Source organism: Bubalus kerabau, chromosome 16, assembly GCF_029407905.1.
Source record: "Bubalus kerabau isolate K-KA32 ecotype Philippines breed swamp buffalo chromosome 16, PCC_UOA_SB_1v2, whole genome shotgun sequence".
Classification (NCBI taxonomy): Eukaryota; Metazoa; Chordata; class Mammalia; order Artiodactyla; family Bovidae; genus Bubalus; species Bubalus kerabau.
The window spans coordinates 11,465,606-11,484,908 of NC_073639.1; the positions used below are offsets into that span (position 1 = coordinate 11,465,606).

Sequence of the window (19,303 nt, forward strand, 5' to 3'; positions counted from 1 at the left end):
ATTTATTTTTTCAAGTCTTTGCTGAATTTGTTATAATATTGCTTCTGTTTTATATTGTGGTTTTTTAGCCATGGAGCATGTGGGATCTTAACCCCCCAACCAGGGATCAAACCCACACCCCCTGCTTTGGGAGGCAGACTCTTAACTGCTGGACCACCATGGGAATCCTGGGAAAAGTTTTTTAAAAAGTAGAAGAATTAAAAATTCCAAGTGTAAAGTTGATGGGAGCCTGGTTAGAAATACTGTTTTATATTTAACTACCGTGTCCTTATGTTCAGATGCACAGGAATTTTCTTCAGGACTGCCTTGGGTGAAACCCAAGGGTGAAACTTGCTCTTCTAACCAATATGTATGTTTTCCTAATTTTCTTTTCTTTTTTCTTTTTAAACCATAAAATATCTGTGAGGTAGATAGGACATTGATAAATTACTCCATTTTCTATATTGATAACCAGGTAATTTGAACCAGTAACTTAGTATACTTCCAAATGTAATTCTTTGTAAAGTATACAATGTATGGTTACATAGGTTATATTAATAGGCTGTTTAAAGAGCCTCCTTATAGTTGGTCCTTCTGTAATTGAAGAGGGATTTAATCTTGTCTCTTTTTATATTTTACTTTTTGATCTTGCCTCTTCATGTTACATTCTAGTACTTTACAAAACATATTAAATTATTACAATTAATGTGTAAGAATGAATATTAAGAAAGCACATTTAAATCCCTATGATGGTATAAACATTTCATTAAGATACGATGTTGTATTTCAGATGGAATCATATTAATTATAGTCTGATCTTTATTTATCTTGTCTTGTTAGAGTTTTTAGAAATACCAAGGGATATGTTAAATAGTAAAGAGAGGATAGTGAAGTATGTGAGTGGGTGGTAGGAATCACTGTACTGAGTGGACTCTAAAGTATACCTTGCTGGGTTAATATACATTCTCTAATGTTTCTGTGAGGTTTTATAAAAATGAAGTATTGTGATGGTTTATTTAAAGTTTTTCAAAAAAAAGAATAACATGATAACATTTCTGGTACTTAACTCTTTTTGCTAAAGGGGAACTATCACTATAATATCTTAGGGTTCCTATTTCTTGCATTATGCTAATACTCAGAGAATAGTTTTACTGAAAAATAAAGGCTACTCCTAAGAAATAAAGATTCAAATACTCCTTTTTATTTCAGAGAAGAAAGAGACATTATTAGATTTTACTAAAGCAGTCTTTCACTTTTAGCATGTTTAACCATTTTTAAATTGGAGATATCTTTTGTATTTCTATGCATCATTGGTGGATCCATTTCAGATCTGACCCTCAGTGATACTTTTTATTCCATTTGGATAAAAAGTTTGAAAGTGTTGATCAGTTCTCTAGGCTTACCACACTGTCCAATAGAAATGTAACATCAATCATAATTATGATCACATATGTAATTTTAGATTTTCTTGTAGTCACATGTTAAAAAGTCAAAAGGACCATGTGAAATTGATTTTAAGAATATATTCAACCTGATACACCCAAAATATTTTTATTTCAACATGTAATCAATATAAAAGTATTAATTAGATATTTTGCATTCTTTTTTTTATACTAAGTCTTCTTTGAGATCTGGTGTGTGTTTTATATTTACAGCAGGTCTGTCCTTGGACTAACCATATTTCAAGTGTTTAATGACCACTGTTGTTAGTGGCTTCTCCACTGGGCAGTGCAAACTTAGGGCATTGTTTCGGCATCACACTGAGAGATAGCTTTCTGCTTGTAGAAGGAAGATTTCCTTCATCCTCTTTGAGCAATGATGTTTCTGATGGTGTACTCCATCAAAATATTAACTGACAGGTAGTGGCATTAGTAGCTAGTCTTGAGGGCTGAAACAGAAAGTGCTAAAATTGGTTTGGAAAATCATCTCTGGGATAAATAATAATTTAAAATCTCGCAGCAAGAGCTTGTGTTTCAAGTCTTAAAAAAACACTTAAGTTTAGAATCTGAGGTGCAAAATAGATTACTGTCTTCAGCCTGAACCATTATGACCAGATTTTGTGGAGCAACTAAGACTCGTAAAGCTTGCATGAATTTCGTAAGGCAATCACATCTAAACATTTAGGCAGAAAGCTAAGCTTTTCTAGGTAGTTCATTGCCACTGATTTCCCTCCCTCTCTCCAGGCAGCATACTCATTTCAGGCACTTTTAGTGTCAATAGATTTAATGTAATGATTAAATACCATCTGACTTGCTGCAGTTTGAAATCCTTTTCTTCTCTCCTATAGAAATGATTGACACATCAGGACTGGAAAGTGGAAGGAGTCATAAATGTCACTTAGGTTCATTGTTTCAGAGTGGGAACAGGAGATTAAATGGAGATTATTGGTGACACTTTTCTAGAAGCTCAGAATTTAGTATCAAAATATATCTTAAAATAACCTGTGCTAAAAGTTAGTAGTAGAATAAGAAGTCTGGTGGAATCCTAAGACAGCATTTATGTTTCAAGTTTTTATTTTGAAGTTTATGTCCCGGTTGTGATACAGCACCAAATGAGACAGAGTTGCCTCCAGGAAATTTTTGCACTAAAGGGAGTGCTGACAATAAGAGCATTCCAGCAGTTCAGTGTGATACAGGCTCTGTGCTTCATGGAGACGAGATCGGAAGTGAAGAGAAGGGCGAGGAAAGAGGAAATGCACGGCCTATGGTGAGGTGTCGGAAGTGAAGAGAAGGGAGAGGAAAGAGGAAATCCATGGCCTATGGTGAGGTGTCGGAAGTGAAGAGAAGGGCGAGGAAAGAGGAAATGCACGGCCTATGGTGAGGTGTCGGAAGTGAAGAGAAGGGAGAGGAAAGAGGAAATCCATGGCCTATGGTGAGGTGTCGGAAGTGAAGAGAAGGGCGAGGAAAGAGGAAATGCACGGCCTATGGTGAGGTGTCGGAAGTGAAGAGAAGGGCGAGGAAAGAGGAAATGCACGGCCTATGGTGAGGTGTCGGAAGTGAAGAGAAGGGAGAGGAAAGAGGAAATCCATGGCCTATGGTGAGGTGTCGGAAGTGAAGAGAAGGGCGAGGAAAGAGGAAATGCACGGCCTATGGTGAGGTGTCGGAAGTGAAGAGAAGGGAGAGGAAAGAGGAAATCCACGGCCTATGGTGAGGTGCCTCATAAGCTGTGGTAAAGAGGTTGGACTTTATCCCGGGGGTAGCAGGGGAATGCTGGAAAGCCTCAAGCAGAAGGGCCGTGGTGGTTTGGGTGATCACTGTGATTGGTGTTTGAACATGTATTACACCATGAGCAGGAGTGGAAGCAGTAAGTAAGCTGTTAAAGTAATGGGATGAGAGGCCGTGGAGGCTTAACTCAAGTCACGGCAATGTTACTAGAGAAATGTGGGTGAATTTGAGACATATTTAAAAGGTGAGAACTGTTAGGATTTGATGACTGATTTTGTCTCCTAAGATGAGAGAGAAATTAAGTTTGACTTGGACATGTATGTAGAGAATTTAGTTTGGGAGTAGTTCCCTAACTGCTAGCTCCCTACCTTCAGTCAGAAAACTTCCCATGACAGGTGAATTCAACTCCCCCCAAACACATTTAGTTAAGCCAGTATTTATTGATAATTTCATCATATACAAATATGTATGATAGTACAGAGCGTTTAGGATTAAAAGGATAAAATAAATGGTTCTTTATGTCACATATCTCCAAGTGAGAACAACAGATATACATAAAACTATGTTTTAATACAAGCTAGACAGTTATAAGTACTATAATAAGATATAAACAAAATGGAATTAATTCTTCCTGGAAGAAGTGGGCTGTGATGACTTCATAGGGTAAGTGGTATTCGAGGTGTATCTTAAAGGTTGTGAGAGAGTCTTCTATCTCCAAGATTTACATCTCTCACATGTACCTTTCTCCTGATACCTGACTTGCTCCTCAGCATCGCGCTCTCATGTATAACACATTCAGAACCAAATTCCTGATCTTCATTCCCTTAAACCTGCTCTTCTCAGCCTTCCCCTTCTTAGTAAATGGTTTCCTGGTTGTGAGTAAAAGCTAGAGTCCTTACAGTGTAAGACACTACAGTGGCTACCCCTCCCCTCCAAAATCCTGTTACACCTTGACCACTTTGTACCATTTGCCCCCTTGTCCACTCTATTTTAGCCAAATAGGCCCTCCTAGCTATTCCTCACAAACTCCACCTCAGAGCATTAGCTTTTTGTTTCACCTGAAAACCCCCTGCAGATACCCTTATGGATGAATTTCTTCAGCCATTTCAAGTCTTTGCTCAGGTATCACTTTCTTTTTTTATTATTATTATTATTTTTTACTTTACAATATTGTATTGGTTTTGCCATATATAAACATGAATTCGCCACGGGTGTACACGTGTTCCCCGTCCTAAACCCCCCTTCCACCTCCCTCCCCCCAAGCCTACTCCTGTTTTGGTGGCTTTGCATGTAATGTTTTCTTTGCCACAACCATTTTTCCTATTTATTTATTTAGTTTTCATTCAGGTCTCTGCTCATATGTCACCTCCTCAAAGTGGACTTTCCTGAACTCTCTCTCTAAAATAACACTGCCCAACCACCATCATTTTCTATCCCTTTATCTTGCCTTTTTTTTTTTAATATAATGCTTGCCACCATTTGACATGATACGTGCATTAGTTTGTTTATTTCATGTCTCCATAGCTAGAGCTCTGTGAATGTGGGGACTTTCTGTTTTGTTCACTTGGTAACCTCAGCATTTAGAACAATGCCTTGCATTTAGTTAGAAATCAATAAATATTGGTCAAATGAATGAATGAGTAGATATAAATATATCAGGAAAAGAGGCATCAGTGAAAAAGCCTGGAATAGATAGGTCATTTGAGGAGAAAACGGAGAGTGTCTGGCCATTTCCAGCAGAAGGGCACAGCAAAATCCAATGGGTACGTACTTCATTGGGCTCCTGACATCTCATATTTTAGGATGGGCTTATTTCTGCACAGGAGAACCGGTAGCTGAATATCATCTGCTGACCAAGAGTTGTTAATACTCCAGTTCCCTACAGTTTTACAATTAACTCACACTGAGTTTTAACTCACATAGCTTTACAAAAGAAGTCCATAATGGCATCCTGCTACTGATTGTATCTTGGATATTCAATTTAAAAATCTATTTTATAACTTTTTGTGTATCATTAGTGATGAATGCAAAATTTTGTTGTTATGAAATCAGTAAGATCAGTACAGCATATTCCATACTTAAAATTAAATAGAACGTGATTAAATCCTAGGAGTTTACTAAATAGTATTTTAAAAATAAATAGCCATCAGTAACATACAGAATTGGTTTTAGTTTTAATAACCCTTAAAGGTATTAAATGTGTATCTGTTCATTAGAAGTAATAATACAAAATAGAGATGATCAGAAAATAGTTTTGTGTGTGTGTGCTGTGAGATTTGTTAAACATGAGACCTTTGACTTGCCCTCCACTACTTCAGAAACCCCAGGGGCTGTGATCTGAAGATAAGTTAGGTTTTTTTTCTCCTCTATCAGCGTGTCTTCTACCATAATACATTCCACAGATGCTGATAGCATCAGCGTTAGAGCCATTTATAAGAAAATGTTTAGCTACAGTTAGTAGAACATAATTGCTGGATATGTGTTTCTTGAAGTATTTGTTAAGAGAAAAAGCTTAAGTTAGGATGACTTGATAGTTTTATTTTCTTCATCTATTCTTCCTATTTTCAAACAAACTTTTAAATAATTCAGAATGTTAATAATGCTAAAAGAAAGTAAAATTAAAATCTTGCCATTTCTGTACATCCTTTGTGTGTTTCTGGCACAGGTATCTCCTTCCCTCCTTCTCTTCTGCCTTCCCTCCGTCCCTCTTCTTCTTGCTATCTGTTCATTCTGCCTCTTCCTTCTCCCTCCCTCTGCCTCCCCCTCTCTTTTTTCTTCCTTCTCTTTCCCCCTCTCCCTCTCTTTCTCTCTTCCTTCTCTCTGTTTTTTTGGCAGTCTCTCTCTTGCAATCTCTCTGTGTTTCACATCCACATTAGAGAGAGCTCAAGCTGTCTTACTTCTCTTGTAACAATGTAGAACACTCACACTCTAACTGAACTGTATTTGTGTTCATCCTTGTTTTTGTACAGAACTTACAGATTTATTAATTTAACCAAATCTTTCTAACCCTTTTCTTTTTCATACATCAGTAAGTTAAATGATATACCTATATACTAATATTTTTTTGGTATTGAACTTTGTACTCTTGTGTCTACAATGAACCATTTTTTTGTTGTTCTTATTATCCTTTGACAAAAAGTACTTGAGAAACTGAATATTTTTCTTCTTATGCTACTTACATACTGAGCAGAAAAACATTTTTTTAAACACTTAGAAAATGTTCCTATCTTCCTAAATTATAAAAATGTACACAGGTCAGCTGTAGTTTGTTTTTTGAATTAGTGATCTTATATTTTTGTACAGTGGAAAAATATAAATTGTTCATTAATATATTTTAGATACTAGTGTTAACTGTTCTTCCCCATATCTAAAGCAATATGTATGTATTTTATAACTTGCTCCAGAAAAGATTTCCGGTGGACGTTCTGTTTCCATCTTCTGGCAGTCAGTGCTTTCCTATTATTTGCATCATAATGGCCATTATCCCTCCCCAAATTACACTGTTCTGGAAGATAGGCGTCTGAAACAGCAAAAGATACAGCGAAGATGTCCAGTCCAAATCTGCAGGTGAAGAAACGTGTTTGAAAGCAGGAAAGTGCTATAAAGTATTGAGAGTATCATCATAAAATGAGGCATGTGAAGCTGTGCTGCCATTATTATGAAAAATAAATAAATCTGTTCTAAATGTGATGGCTATTTAGTAGGAACTATTTTCTCCAATACTTTTGTGGTCATATTTACTTTTACAAGTAAATATTGTTAAATGGCCCTTAGGATTATGTTAAATGCTTTTAAGAATGTCTGTCATCATTGAGTTACCTGTTGGCTTTAAGAATCAGACAGGCAAGTCTCTAATTTAGGATTGTTATCAGGGCACATTAATGATGATAATAATAATAGTAAGGTCTTTTGTGCTTGTAGAATTCTGTATTATCTCATATTAGCCTCACAATAACCCTGTGCTTTAGAAATGGCCCTTGAGCTAACTAAGGCTGCCCTGGTGGCTCAGACGGTAAAGAATCTGCCAGCAGTGTGGGAGACACAGGTTTGATGCCTGGTTTGGGAACATCCTCCGGAGAAGGGAATGGCAATCCACTCCAGTGTACTTGCCAAGAGAATTCCATGGACACAGGAGCCTGGTGGGCTACAGTTCATGGGGTTGCAGAGAGTCAGACCCTACTGAGTGACTACATTTTCAAGGGTTAGAAAAGTTAAATTAAAACCATGTGACCAGTAAGTAGAATAGACAATATATAATCTAAAATTTTGCTTTCATATCTTTTTTTTTACCATCAGTATCCCCAAAGCACTATACATTAAATTAGTTACCATGCTGTCATGTTTGTATTTGACTTGTCAGGATTTCATATTGTAACAAAAAGGAAAAAAAAATATTTTACTTTAGTTGTGAAGTAGCATCTTTGTTCTTATTTCAGTTTCGATTTCTTTGGATTAAAAGACGAGTATTTGTCATGGTTGCCCGGGTGTGATTGAAGTGATGGTTTTAATTCAATGGATAGAATTGGTGACTATTAGAAGGCGAATCGTACAGCCTTGCTACAGAGGCCATTCATATCAATGCGGATCATACCTTAGTAAAGAAAACCAAACACATGTGTGGTCACAACCAATCCTTGTCATCATGCCATGAAAGCCTGGGGATTTGTGATCAAAGCAATGGGCTTATCCTTAACTGTGGTATAACCTCTGGTTGAACTTTTCAAACTTTTATTTTAAGAGATGATACACTACGTTTTGACCATGTTACTTACCTCTAAGACCTATCCACCTAATTAAGTGATAGAGATTAAAATTATTGTCAGCAAGTCAAAAGAAAATGTGAATTGTAAATACCTCTGTCTTCTGTCAGTGTTGTTTACTTATCATTTTCCACTGATGTTTTAAAGAATTGCTGAACATGTGTTTTTTATCCAAAGCTGAATGTTCTGTTCTGATGAATATAAAACATACTTCACTTTGTAAATGTACGTTAGAAGTATTAGAGAGACATAATCTTTGACTGTGTCACTAAATTTCATCTGTCAAAGGAGATAATTCTGAACTGTAATATTTAGTGTTATATCAAGGCATGGTTCTTAGAAAGATGCTTTTAGGATTTAGATGGAATTCTGCATGTAACTTGAATGCCATTATCATCCATAGTAAAATTTAGACAGTATATACTTACTTGTTTCTTTGGTTAGATGTTGGTGTACCTCTGAGGTCAGCTGTTTATTTCCTATTACGAGGATATTCAACTTTCATCAACTGATTTACTTTTGCAGCTCTCCTTATAGTGAGATTATAATATGTTTTCAGTATATATATATACACACTTACTTTTTTACTCAATTGTCTTTAATTGATGATGTCTTTTATACTATATTAGATACTTCATAATCTTTCTTCTCAGTTTTAATTTACTGGAAATGTGTCCATTTTTAAATTATCTCCTGTTCCATGTATATAGTCCTCTCCAAACTAACTGAATAGTTCTTCATTGATCGTTGAAAACAAATGATATATGCATGTTTCAATATTTGTACCTCTTCTTAAGATAGTCTGCTTGTCAGAACTGTTCTTGTCTTTCCCCTCTGCTATTTATCTTTGATTGTAACTACCATTCTTCAACAGGTTTTTACTGAATATCTAAATGTGCCACTTACTCTGTCTAGACTTTAGAGGTATAGCAAGACACATAAGTCCTTAATCTCCTGGAGCTGTCAATTAGAGGGAGCAATATAGTTTGATGAGTGTTATATTATGAACGGAGAAGGCAATGGCACCCCACTCCAGTACTCTTGCCTGGAAAATCCCATGGATGGAGGAGCCTGGAAGGCTGCAGTCCATGGGGTCGCGGAAAGTCGGACACGACTGAGCGATTTCACTTTCACTTTTCACTTTCACGCATTGGAGAAGGAAATGGCAACCCACTCCAGTGTTCTTGCCTGGAGAATCCCAGGGATGGGGGAGCCTGTTGGGCTGCCGTCTGTGGGGTCGCACAGAGTCAGACATGACTGAAGTGACTTCACATATTATGAAAGTACAGTATATTATGTTCTTCTCCCCACAACTTTCTCTGACAACCCCAACTTCTAGGCATCCTTTTTTCTTTTGAATGTCTAGAAGGCTGTTTGTGTTTATAACCAGTTTACTCCCAATTAATATATCCTTTCACTGTTTAGGAATTTACATCTGTGATCTGTAGAGGGGAAGTAACACTTATGTCTCCATATCCCAGATCCTAACACACTTCTTTGTAGAGTAAAAATGAAGTGAATCTCTTTGTGATTGTGATTGCTGTATAACACTTCATATCTATCTAATGCTTATATCAAAGAATATCAAAGAATCAAGTAACAGGAACTTTTAAAAAGTTTTACTCTGCTCATAGCGAGTTCTGTCATTTTGTTTCCTAGAAATAATTGTGAGTGAATATATTGGTACCTTTTTATTATTTAAATACAGTTGACTCTTGAACAACATAGGTTTGAACTGCATGGGTCCACTTATCTCTGGATTTTTTTCAATAGTCCCTGTCCAGGATTGGTTGAATCCATGGATTCAGAACCACCCATGCAGGATACAGAGGAACTGCAGATATGAAGTGGCAGTTTTTGACTGGGTGGAGGGTTGTTGTTGTTCAGTTGCTAAGTCATGTCCTGCTCTCTGCGACCCCATGAACTTCTAAGCACGCCAGACTTCCCTGTCCTTCACTGTGTCCCTGAGTTTGCTCAGATTCGTGTATATTGAGTCAGTGATGCTATCCAACCATCTCATCCTCTGTCGCCGCCTTCTTCTCTTGCTCTCAGTCTTTCCCAGCATCAGGGTCTTTTCCAGTGAGCCGGCTTAAAATACTGGAACTTCAGCATCAGACCTTCAGTGAATATTCAGGGTTGATTTCCTTTAGGCTGGATCTCCTTGCCGTCTAAAGGACTCTCAAGAGTCTTCTCCAACACCACAGCGCAGAAGCACCAGTTGTTCAGCACTCAGCCTTCTTTATGGTCCAACTCTCACATCCATACATTACTACTGGAAAATATGTAGCTTTTACTATATGGACTTTTGTCGGCAGGGTAATGTCTCTGCTTTATAATATACTGTCTAGGTTTGTCATAGCTATTCTTCCAAGGAGCAAGCATCTTTTAATTTTGTGGCTGCAGTCATCATCTGCATTGATTTTGGAGCCCAAGAAAATGAAATCTGACACTGTTTCCACATTTTCCCCATCTATTTGCCATGAAGTGATAGGACTGGATGCCATGATCTTCGTTTTTTGAATATTGAGTTTTAAGCCAGCTTTCTCCCTCTCCTATTTCACCTTCATCATAAATCTCTCTTTAGTTCCTCTTTACTTTCTGTCATTAAAGTGGTATTATCTGCATATCTGAGGTTGTTGATATTTCTCCCAGCTTGTGATTCATCCACCCCGGCATTTCGCATGATATACTCTGCATATAAGTTAAATGTGTTTTCCAAGGATCAACTGTATAAATTTGAGTCCGTAACCACTAACTCAAGTATATAAGAAATGTCCTCATTTGAATTCAGATCTTCATATCTGGCTGGTAGGAAATGTATTCACAGTCATTAGATGGTTAGGACAAAGGCCTCCTTTCCCAAGGCTTGAATGAGATACAGGATTATGTGGAACCTAAAAAAATTGGCTTTCACACATCTTCAGCTCATCTTTTTCACTAGTAATATATCCTCATTGTCTAGGATGTATGGTCTTTTGGAAGCTGGCAGCTCTGCTGGTTATCCAAGCTTGAGTTAAACATTTGCTGATGCCAGAAGCCCTGGTGCCAAGTGACTGGCTTACCTAAGGGCACCATCATGGAGCATGTGTGCAGGTGGGCGGATTGTCCTCTGTGTAAGGGGGCTTGACCGAAGGAAAGAAGAGAAGCCCAAATCTACCTATACTACACTCACCAAACTGAGTTCTCTTGTGACTGAATTAGCCCTGAAAGATTGCTTTTTTTCTAATTTATATAGGGGCACCATATGGACAAGCTGCAATCCTGATCACTACTTACCATCCCCTAGGTGCCAGACTAGCCTCTCTATCCCCTCCCCTTCTCCTCTGGCTGACAGAACACTGACTACCAATTTTGAGAAACCTGATTCCCTAATTCTGGGGGAAATCTCTCTTCTCCTTGATTTCTGTCTTTTAAAAGATACTCACCCTTGACACTACTTCTCCTGGGCATTTTACATAGTCTCCTGTTTGCTTAGACTTTCACAAAAGACAGAAAAAAAAGGATGTTTTCAGGAGGCCTCTCCTCTGGACCCTGCAAATATTCTGGAAATGCCTGAAATTTCAAATGTCTTGAAATTGGAAGGATGTATGGAGTGGGAGATTGAGGAGTAAAAAGTAAAGACGCATAACACAGAATTCCCATCCCAATACATTTCAAGTGAAATATTAAGCCTAATTTTTATTTGACTTATATTTTTTTGTTTAATCGTTTGTTTTGTATTGGGGTATAGGCAGTTAACAAACACTGTGGTGAAAGTTTCAGGTGAACAGCGAAAGGACTTAGCCATACATATACATGTATGCATTCCCCCTCAAAGCCCCCTCCCATCCAGCCTGCTGCGTAACAGTGAACAGAGTTCCATTAATTTTTAATTGATAAAGTTTACAATTTTAATTTTGAGCATCTTTATAGCATCCTTTATACAAAATGTATAGGGTATCTATCTTTAGTAGGAAATCACAAATAAAGTCTATGGTAATTATGGAAACTGATAAGTTTTTACCTTCCTCGCAGCCTTATAACAATGATACAACTGAAAGTTTAACATGGTCCAGTCATATCTTTTATTAAAAATTTCTTGTTTGTTTTATATGTAATTTTGCTCTATTTTATTTGAGATAAATTAACTGAATTTACATTTAGGGTAAGGGCTTCCCTGGTGGTTCAGATGGTAAAGAATCTACCTGCAAGACAGGTTCGATCCCTGGGTCGGGAAGGTCCTCTGGAGAAGGAAATGGCAACCCACTCCAGTTTTCTTGCTTGGAGAATTCCATGGACAGAGGAACCTGATGGGCTACATAATAAACTAATATGTTTAAATAAAATGGGCCAGGAACAAAATATATTTCTGTTAATTGAATTTAGAACTTGTAAAAGAACCAATGAAGAGCATTTATCTTCTGAGCAAATATATTTTTGTCAGTTTATTTAACTAAATAAAATGAGAGATGTAGAAGATAGGAAAAAAACATTAAAAAATCATAAGAACTTTGGTACTACATAAGAATAATTAAACATTTTATTTATAAGAAATTTGCTATGAAAGGTCATTTGTCCCCTTTCTGCTTTCTAGATAAGGTCTCAAGAAAGAGTATATTTTTTGTATATTTTTACTGTGTAATATGTATCTCTGATTTATGATGCAGGTGACTGATTGCCCAAATAAAAACTTGGGAGAAACCTAGCATCTAGAATTCAGCCATTATAATTGTTTTGACTCCTAGGAGAATTAATACAGAGAAGCATAGTGTGTATAAAAGGCAGAAGAAGGATAACGTCCTTTGTGAGAGTGTTAGGGTGAGGGTCGGGTTACACAAGTATTACAGCATACTTCAGCAAATTGATAGTTATAAAGCGACATATCCATATATGGTAACAGAATGGCCATGGAATAAGTCATATCCAACTCTTTTGTGACCCCCATGGACTGTAGCCTGCCAGACTCCTCTGTCCTTGCAATTTCCCAGGCAAAACACTGGAGTGGGTTGCCATTTCCTTCTCCAGGGGATCTTCCTGCACCAGGGATCGAACACGTCTCCTGCCTTCACAGGCAAGTTCTTTACCACTGAGCCACCATCAAAGCCTGTGTGTGTGTGTGTGTGTGTGTGTGTGTATGTAATTTTTTTAAGGAGAACTAATTTTCTTATCATGGGAAAATGGAAAGTTTTTGTTTACTTTTTTAAAAAAGTGCTTAGAATATATGTTAAAAACATCTTTAAAATGTTTAGCACTGTGTATACTATGTAAGTAGAGTCTATGCTTATTTTATGACTAAGTACAGAGGCTTTAATTACATAGAGTTAAATGCCCATCTAAATGTTTCTCTAATTTCCAAATTTATCATAAATCAGCTGTATAACCTTGGGCGAATTGCTTAAGTTCTTTCAGCCTTAGTTGATTCTTTAAATGGCGATGATACCTTACCTTGTAAAATTGTTGTGAAGATTAAATGTGATAAGTTGTGAAGTTTAAATGTGATGTTTATTAAGAGTTTATTTTAGTACTTGACTCATCTCATGCAGTAAATGTTATTTAGCTCAAACAAATTGAATATAGCTTTTTGTTGCATAAAATAGCACATATATGTCTTCTGTTAGGCTTACATGCATCATTTTGGAGAAGAAAATCTTAAAATTTTTGTATAATCACTATATCATTTTATTTATGATTAAAATTTTAATAGGACTCTTCCTTTACAAAATTTTTTTGTTAAGTTTAAATGTTTTTCAAGTTTAGTGATCATGTGCTTGTCAGGCATTTGGAGGACAGGGTCATTCCTACCCTGCTTAGTTAATTATTGTGATTGTAAACAAAGGATGTACGATTCAAAGTCAAGCAGCATTTCACATGGATGATGGAGGTGATAATAGCTTAATTCCTGCTGAATTTTTTTTCTTTGCTCTAGTGAATTCATACTGACCTTGTCCAAAATCTGATGACCTCCCTATTTTACTCAACCATTTGGAAAGCCAGGCTGCCATAGCTGGCCCTGAGGGGGTAGCTGAAAGACCACTGAGTCACTGACCCATGTCAAGACTGGATTTCAAGTCTGATCTGTAGGACCTCTGAAATAATTATACATGGGGCTTATTGTACTCAAAAACCTAACTGGTTGCATTTTTGTGCTTGTTAAGTATCTTGTTAAAGTGTATTTTAAATGTCCTTATTTAAGTCGTATTTAATTTACTATTTCTCATGCAGGTCATTTTCTAGACTAATTATAAATTTTTATCTTTTATCGGAGTTAGTACCTTCAAACTAAACTTGAATGTTTTGAAATGTGAGCAAAATACATTATTACACCCTGGCTAACTTCATTGACTATCTTCCTGGTTCATGATGGACCAAAGCTTTTTAATGTTTATAAAGATTTTGGTTTTTTATGGCAAAAATTCTGTATACCCAAACAAAGAAATCTAGTTTAAGCTGTTGTTAATGTTGTGGCATGTTAATCTCTGTTTATATGTTTTCTAACCTCAAATATTACTCAAATGTTGGTATTTTAAGGGTTTTGAGGTTATAAGGAAAGCATATGACCACGCAGTAGGGTGTTTTTTTTTTAATGGATGTGATCTGTCAGCCTTGATAGAACTTTGTGATAGAGCTAGGATATGAAAAGAGAAAATATTTTCCTATGTTTATTTTGTTCTTCTGCATAATAAGAAATGTTTGGCTTTTTATAAATACCTTCAGTTTTCTACAGATTATAATATGACTTTGTCTTTTATTTTTATGTAGGAGTTGATCCCTGAATTTTATTATCTCTCTGAGATGTTTGTCAACTTCAATAATTATAATCTTGGAGTAATGGATGATGGGACAGTAGTGTCTGATGTTGAACTTCCTCCTTGGGCCAAAACCTCAGAAGAATTTGTTCGCATAAACAGATTGGTAAGTTGGAATCATCTACTCTGTCTGTCATGAAACTTTTCTCAAAGTGTATTCCATGTGTTGGTATAATCATTAACCCTTACTCTTCTGAACAAAACTGTAGTTGATAGGGATAACTGAAAGTGACATGATAGTTCATAAATCTCTGTATATACTTTATAAAATCTTATTGACTTGAAAGGTATAATGGTTTATTTTATGCAGGATTTAGGCTACTTTTATATGAATGCGGTGATTCAAGATTATAAGTGAAAGTTACAAGTGAATTTCTTAGAGAAAGCTATGCTTTTTCAAACACAAGTTTCTGGCACCATTAGAACTACATAATTCTGTGTTCCAGGTTAGAAGGCCATTGAGCATTTTGAAATAGAAAAAGATTTTCAAATTCTAACCTATGTCTATCTTTTAAAGGAAATTTCATGTAATATTTAGAATAGGAAAACTTTAAAATTTAAAACTGTGTTTACAAAACACTCTTAAGAATCCTCCAGTGGACTCTTTAATGTCCTCTGTTTTATGGGTTCTAGATTATTCTATGAAAAACTAATATGACTTTTCCTTTTTGCCCTTAACTTTCATAAATGCTGGGAATCAGGAAGCTTTATTCTGTTTTTTTAAAGTAGTATCTTTATCATGCTTCATACTAAAAATTGAATGTGAAATTCACTGTGTTTTTAATTTACACCAAAACAAAAATGTTTTCTTTGGGGGGTACCACTAAGATGGGTGGCACTGAGAGTGGGCATCAGAGGGCAGACACTGAAACCACAATCACAGAAAACTCAGCAGTCTTATCACAGGGACCAGAGCCTTGGCTAACTCGGTGGAACTATGAGCCATGCCGTGCAGGGCCACCCAACACAGGTAGGTCATGGTGGAGAGTTCTGACAAAATGTGGTCCACTGGAGAAGGGAATGGCAAACTACTTCATTATTCTTGCCTTGAGACCCCCAAGAACAGTATGAAAAGGCAAAAAGATAGGACACTGAAAGATGAACTCCCCAGGTCAGTAGGTGCCCAATATGCTACTGGAGATCAGTGGAGAAATAACTCCAGAAAGAATGAAGAGATGGAGCCAAAGCAAAAACTACACCCAGTTGTGGATGTGACTGGTGATGGAAGCAAGGTCCGATGCTGTAAAGAGCAATATTGCATAGGAATCTGGAATGTCAGGTCCAAGAATCAAGGCAAATTGGAAGTGGTCAAACAAGAGATGGCAAGAGTGAATGTTGACGTTCTAGGAATAAGCAAACTAAAATGGACTGGAATGGGTGAATTTAACTCAGATGACCATTATATCTACTACTGTGGGCAAGAATCCCTCAGAAGAAATGGAGTAGCCCTCATAGTCAACGAAAGAGTCTGAAATGCAGTACTTGGATGCAATCTCAAAAACGACAGAATGATCTCTCTTCATTTCTGAGGCAAACCATTCAATATGACGGTAATCCAAGTCTATGCCCCAACCAGTAACGCTGAAGAAGCTGAAGTTGAACGGTTCTGTGAAGACCTACAAGACCTTTTGGAACTAACACCCAAAAAAGATGTCCTTTTCATTATAGGGGACTGGAATGCAAAAGTAGGAAGTCAAGAAACACCTGGAGTAACAGGCAAATTTGGCCTTGGAGTACAGAATGAAGTAGGGCAAAGGGTAACAGAGTTTTGTCAAGAGAATGCACTGGTCATAGCAAACACCCACTTCCAACAACACAATAGAAGACTCTACACATGGGCATCACCAGATGGTCAATACTGAAACCAGATTGATTATATTCTTTGCAGCCAAAGATGGAGAAGCTCTATACAGTCAGCAAAAACAAGACCAGGAGCTGACTATGGCTCAGATCAAAAATTCCTTATTGCAAAATTCAGACTTAAATGGAAGAAAGTGCAGAAAACCACTAGACCATTCAGGTATGACCTAAATAAAATCCCTTACGATTATACAGTGAAAGTGATAAATAGATTTAAGGGACTAGATCTAATAGACAGAGTGCCTGAAGAACAATGGATGGAGGTTCGTGACATTGTACAGGAGACAGGGATCAAGACCATTCCCAAGAAAAAGAAATGCAAAAAAGCAAAATGGCTGTCTGAGGAGGCCTTACAAATAGCTGTGAAAAGAAGAGAAGCTAAAAGCAAAGGAAAAAGGAAAGATATTCCCATTTGAATGCAGAGTTCCAAAGAATAGCAAGGAGAGATAAGAAAGCCTTCCTCAGTGATCATTGAAAGGAAATAGAGGAAAACAATAGAATGGGAAAGACTAGAGATCTCTTCAAGAAAATGAGAGATACCAAGGGAAGATTTCATGCAAAAATGGGTTCAATAAAGGATAGAAATGGTGTGGACCTAAAAGAAGCAGAAGATATTAAGAAGAGGTGGCAAGAATATTCAGAAGAACTGTACAAAAAAGATCTTCACGACCCAGATAATCACAATGGTGTGATCACTCACCTAGAGCCAATTATCCTGGAATGTGAAGTCAAGTGGGCCTTAGAAAGCATCACTACGAACAAAGCTAGTGGAGGTGATGGAATTCCAATTGAGCTAGTTCAAATCCTAAAAGATGATGCTGTGAAAGTGCTGCACTCAATATGACAACAAATTTCGAAAACTCAGCAGTGGTCCCAGGACTGGAAAAGGTCAGTTTTGATTCTAATCCCAAAGGAAGGCAGTGCCAAAGACTGTTCAAGCTATCACACAATTGCACTCATCTCACACGCTAGTAAAGTAATGCTCAAAATTCTTCAAGCCAGGCTTCAGCAATACGTGAACCACGAACTTCCATATGTTCAACCTGGTTTTAGAAAAGGCAGAGGAACCAGAGATCACACTGCTAACATCTGTTGGGTTATCAAAAAAATGAAAGAGTTTCAGAAAAACATCTGTTTCTGCTTTATTGACTATGCCAAAGGCTTTGACTGTGTGGACCACAACAAACTAGGGAAAATTCTTAAAGAGATGGGAATACCAGACCACCTGATCTGCCTCTTGAGAAGTCTGTACAGGTCAGGAAGCAACAGAACTGGATGTGGAACAACAGACTGGTTCCAAATAGGAAAAGGAGTACATCAAGGCTGTATATTGACACCTTGCTTATTTAACTTATCTGCAGAGTACATCATGAGAAATGCTGTGCTGCATGAAGCACAAGCTGGAATCAAGATTGCTGGGAGAAATATCAGTAACCTCAGATATGCAGATGACACAACCCTTATGGCAGAAAGTGAAGAAGAACTAAAGAGCCTCTTGATGAAAGTGAAAGAGGAGGGTGAAAAAGTGGGCTTAAAGCTCAACATTCAGAAAATGAAGATCATGGCATCTGGTCCCATCACTTCATGGCAAATAGATAGGGAAACAGTGGAAACAGTGGCTGACTTTATTTGGGGGGGCTCCAAAATCACTGCAGATGATGATTGCAGCCATGAATTTAAAAGACGCTTACTCCTTGGAAGGAAACTAATTACCAACCTAGATAGCATATTAAACAGCAGAGATATTACTTTGCCAACAAAAGTCCATCTAGTCAAAGGTATGGTTTTTCCAGTAGTCTTGTATGGATGTGAGAGTTGGACTATAAAGAAAGCTGAGCACTGAAGAATTTTGCTTTTGAACTGTGGTGTTGGAGAAGACTCTTGAGAGTCTCTTGGACTGCAAGGAGATCCAACCAGTCCATCCTAAAGGAGATCAGTCCTGATTGTTCATTGGAAAGACTGATGTCTAAGCTGAAACTGCAGTGCTTTGGCCACCTGATGCGAAGAGCTGACTCATTTGAAAAGCCCGTAATGCTGGGAAAGATTGAGGGCAGGAGGAGAAGGGGACGACAGAGGATGAGATGGTATCACCACTCAATGGACATGGGTTTGTGTGAACTGTGGGAGTTGGTGATGGACAGGGAGGCCTGGCGTGCTGTGGTCCATGGGGTTGCAAAGAGTCGGACACGACTGAGCAACTAAACTGAACCAAAAACAAAATTATTTCATTTTCGTTTTCTTGATGCGGTTTCTTACTTTATCTACCAACAATTATATTTTAATCCTGCACTGTAGATCCTATTTGTAATCTTGCTTTTATTGATATTTCACATTTTATTTATACTGGAAGCAATTTGAAGGAGTGGAAGGAACATAGGCTTTGACATTAGACATTTTTTCCTAATCCTGGATCACATTGCTGGTTATGGGACATTAGGCAGTTCAACCTTTCTGAACCTTGGTTTCCTCACTGAAATTTGAAAATTATTTGTATAAAGCTACAATTATGTACGTAGAATATCATGAGTCTTCTCTGGCTTATAGGAAACATTTAGTAAATAGCACCTAACATTATTCTATCACAGTCTTAAGGTACCTGTTGCATTTTGGTTTACCTCACGCATTTTTCAAGATTTTCAACTTACTATAATTAAAGTGGAAGCCCAAGACAAAGCTTAGTTCTGAAAGATGTGGAAGGAATGTTAAACTTTTATATGTGGCAACTGTCTATCATTGTGCAATTTTTTGTTGTTTT

The 19,303-nt window shown here is 37.2% G+C and overlaps 1 protein-coding gene across 12 annotated transcripts in view; it reads left to right on the plus strand.

The window, feature by feature from the left end:
* Positions 1-19,303, plus strand: part of LRBA (LPS responsive beige-like anchor protein) — a 746,530-nt gene that overhangs the window by 569,418 nt on the left and 157,809 nt on the right. For 11 of the 12 annotated variants that reach the window (XM_055550583.1, XM_055550584.1, XM_055550586.1 and 8 more), the window contains exon 47: positions 14,642-14,794. In XM_055550583.1, the coding sequence (XP_055406558.1) occupies positions 14,642-14,794 (153 nt within the window). Of the gene's footprint in view, positions 1-7,579; positions 7,649-14,641; positions 14,795-19,303 lie in introns of those variants that run through there. The other variant, XM_055550592.1, reaches the window with a different exon arrangement.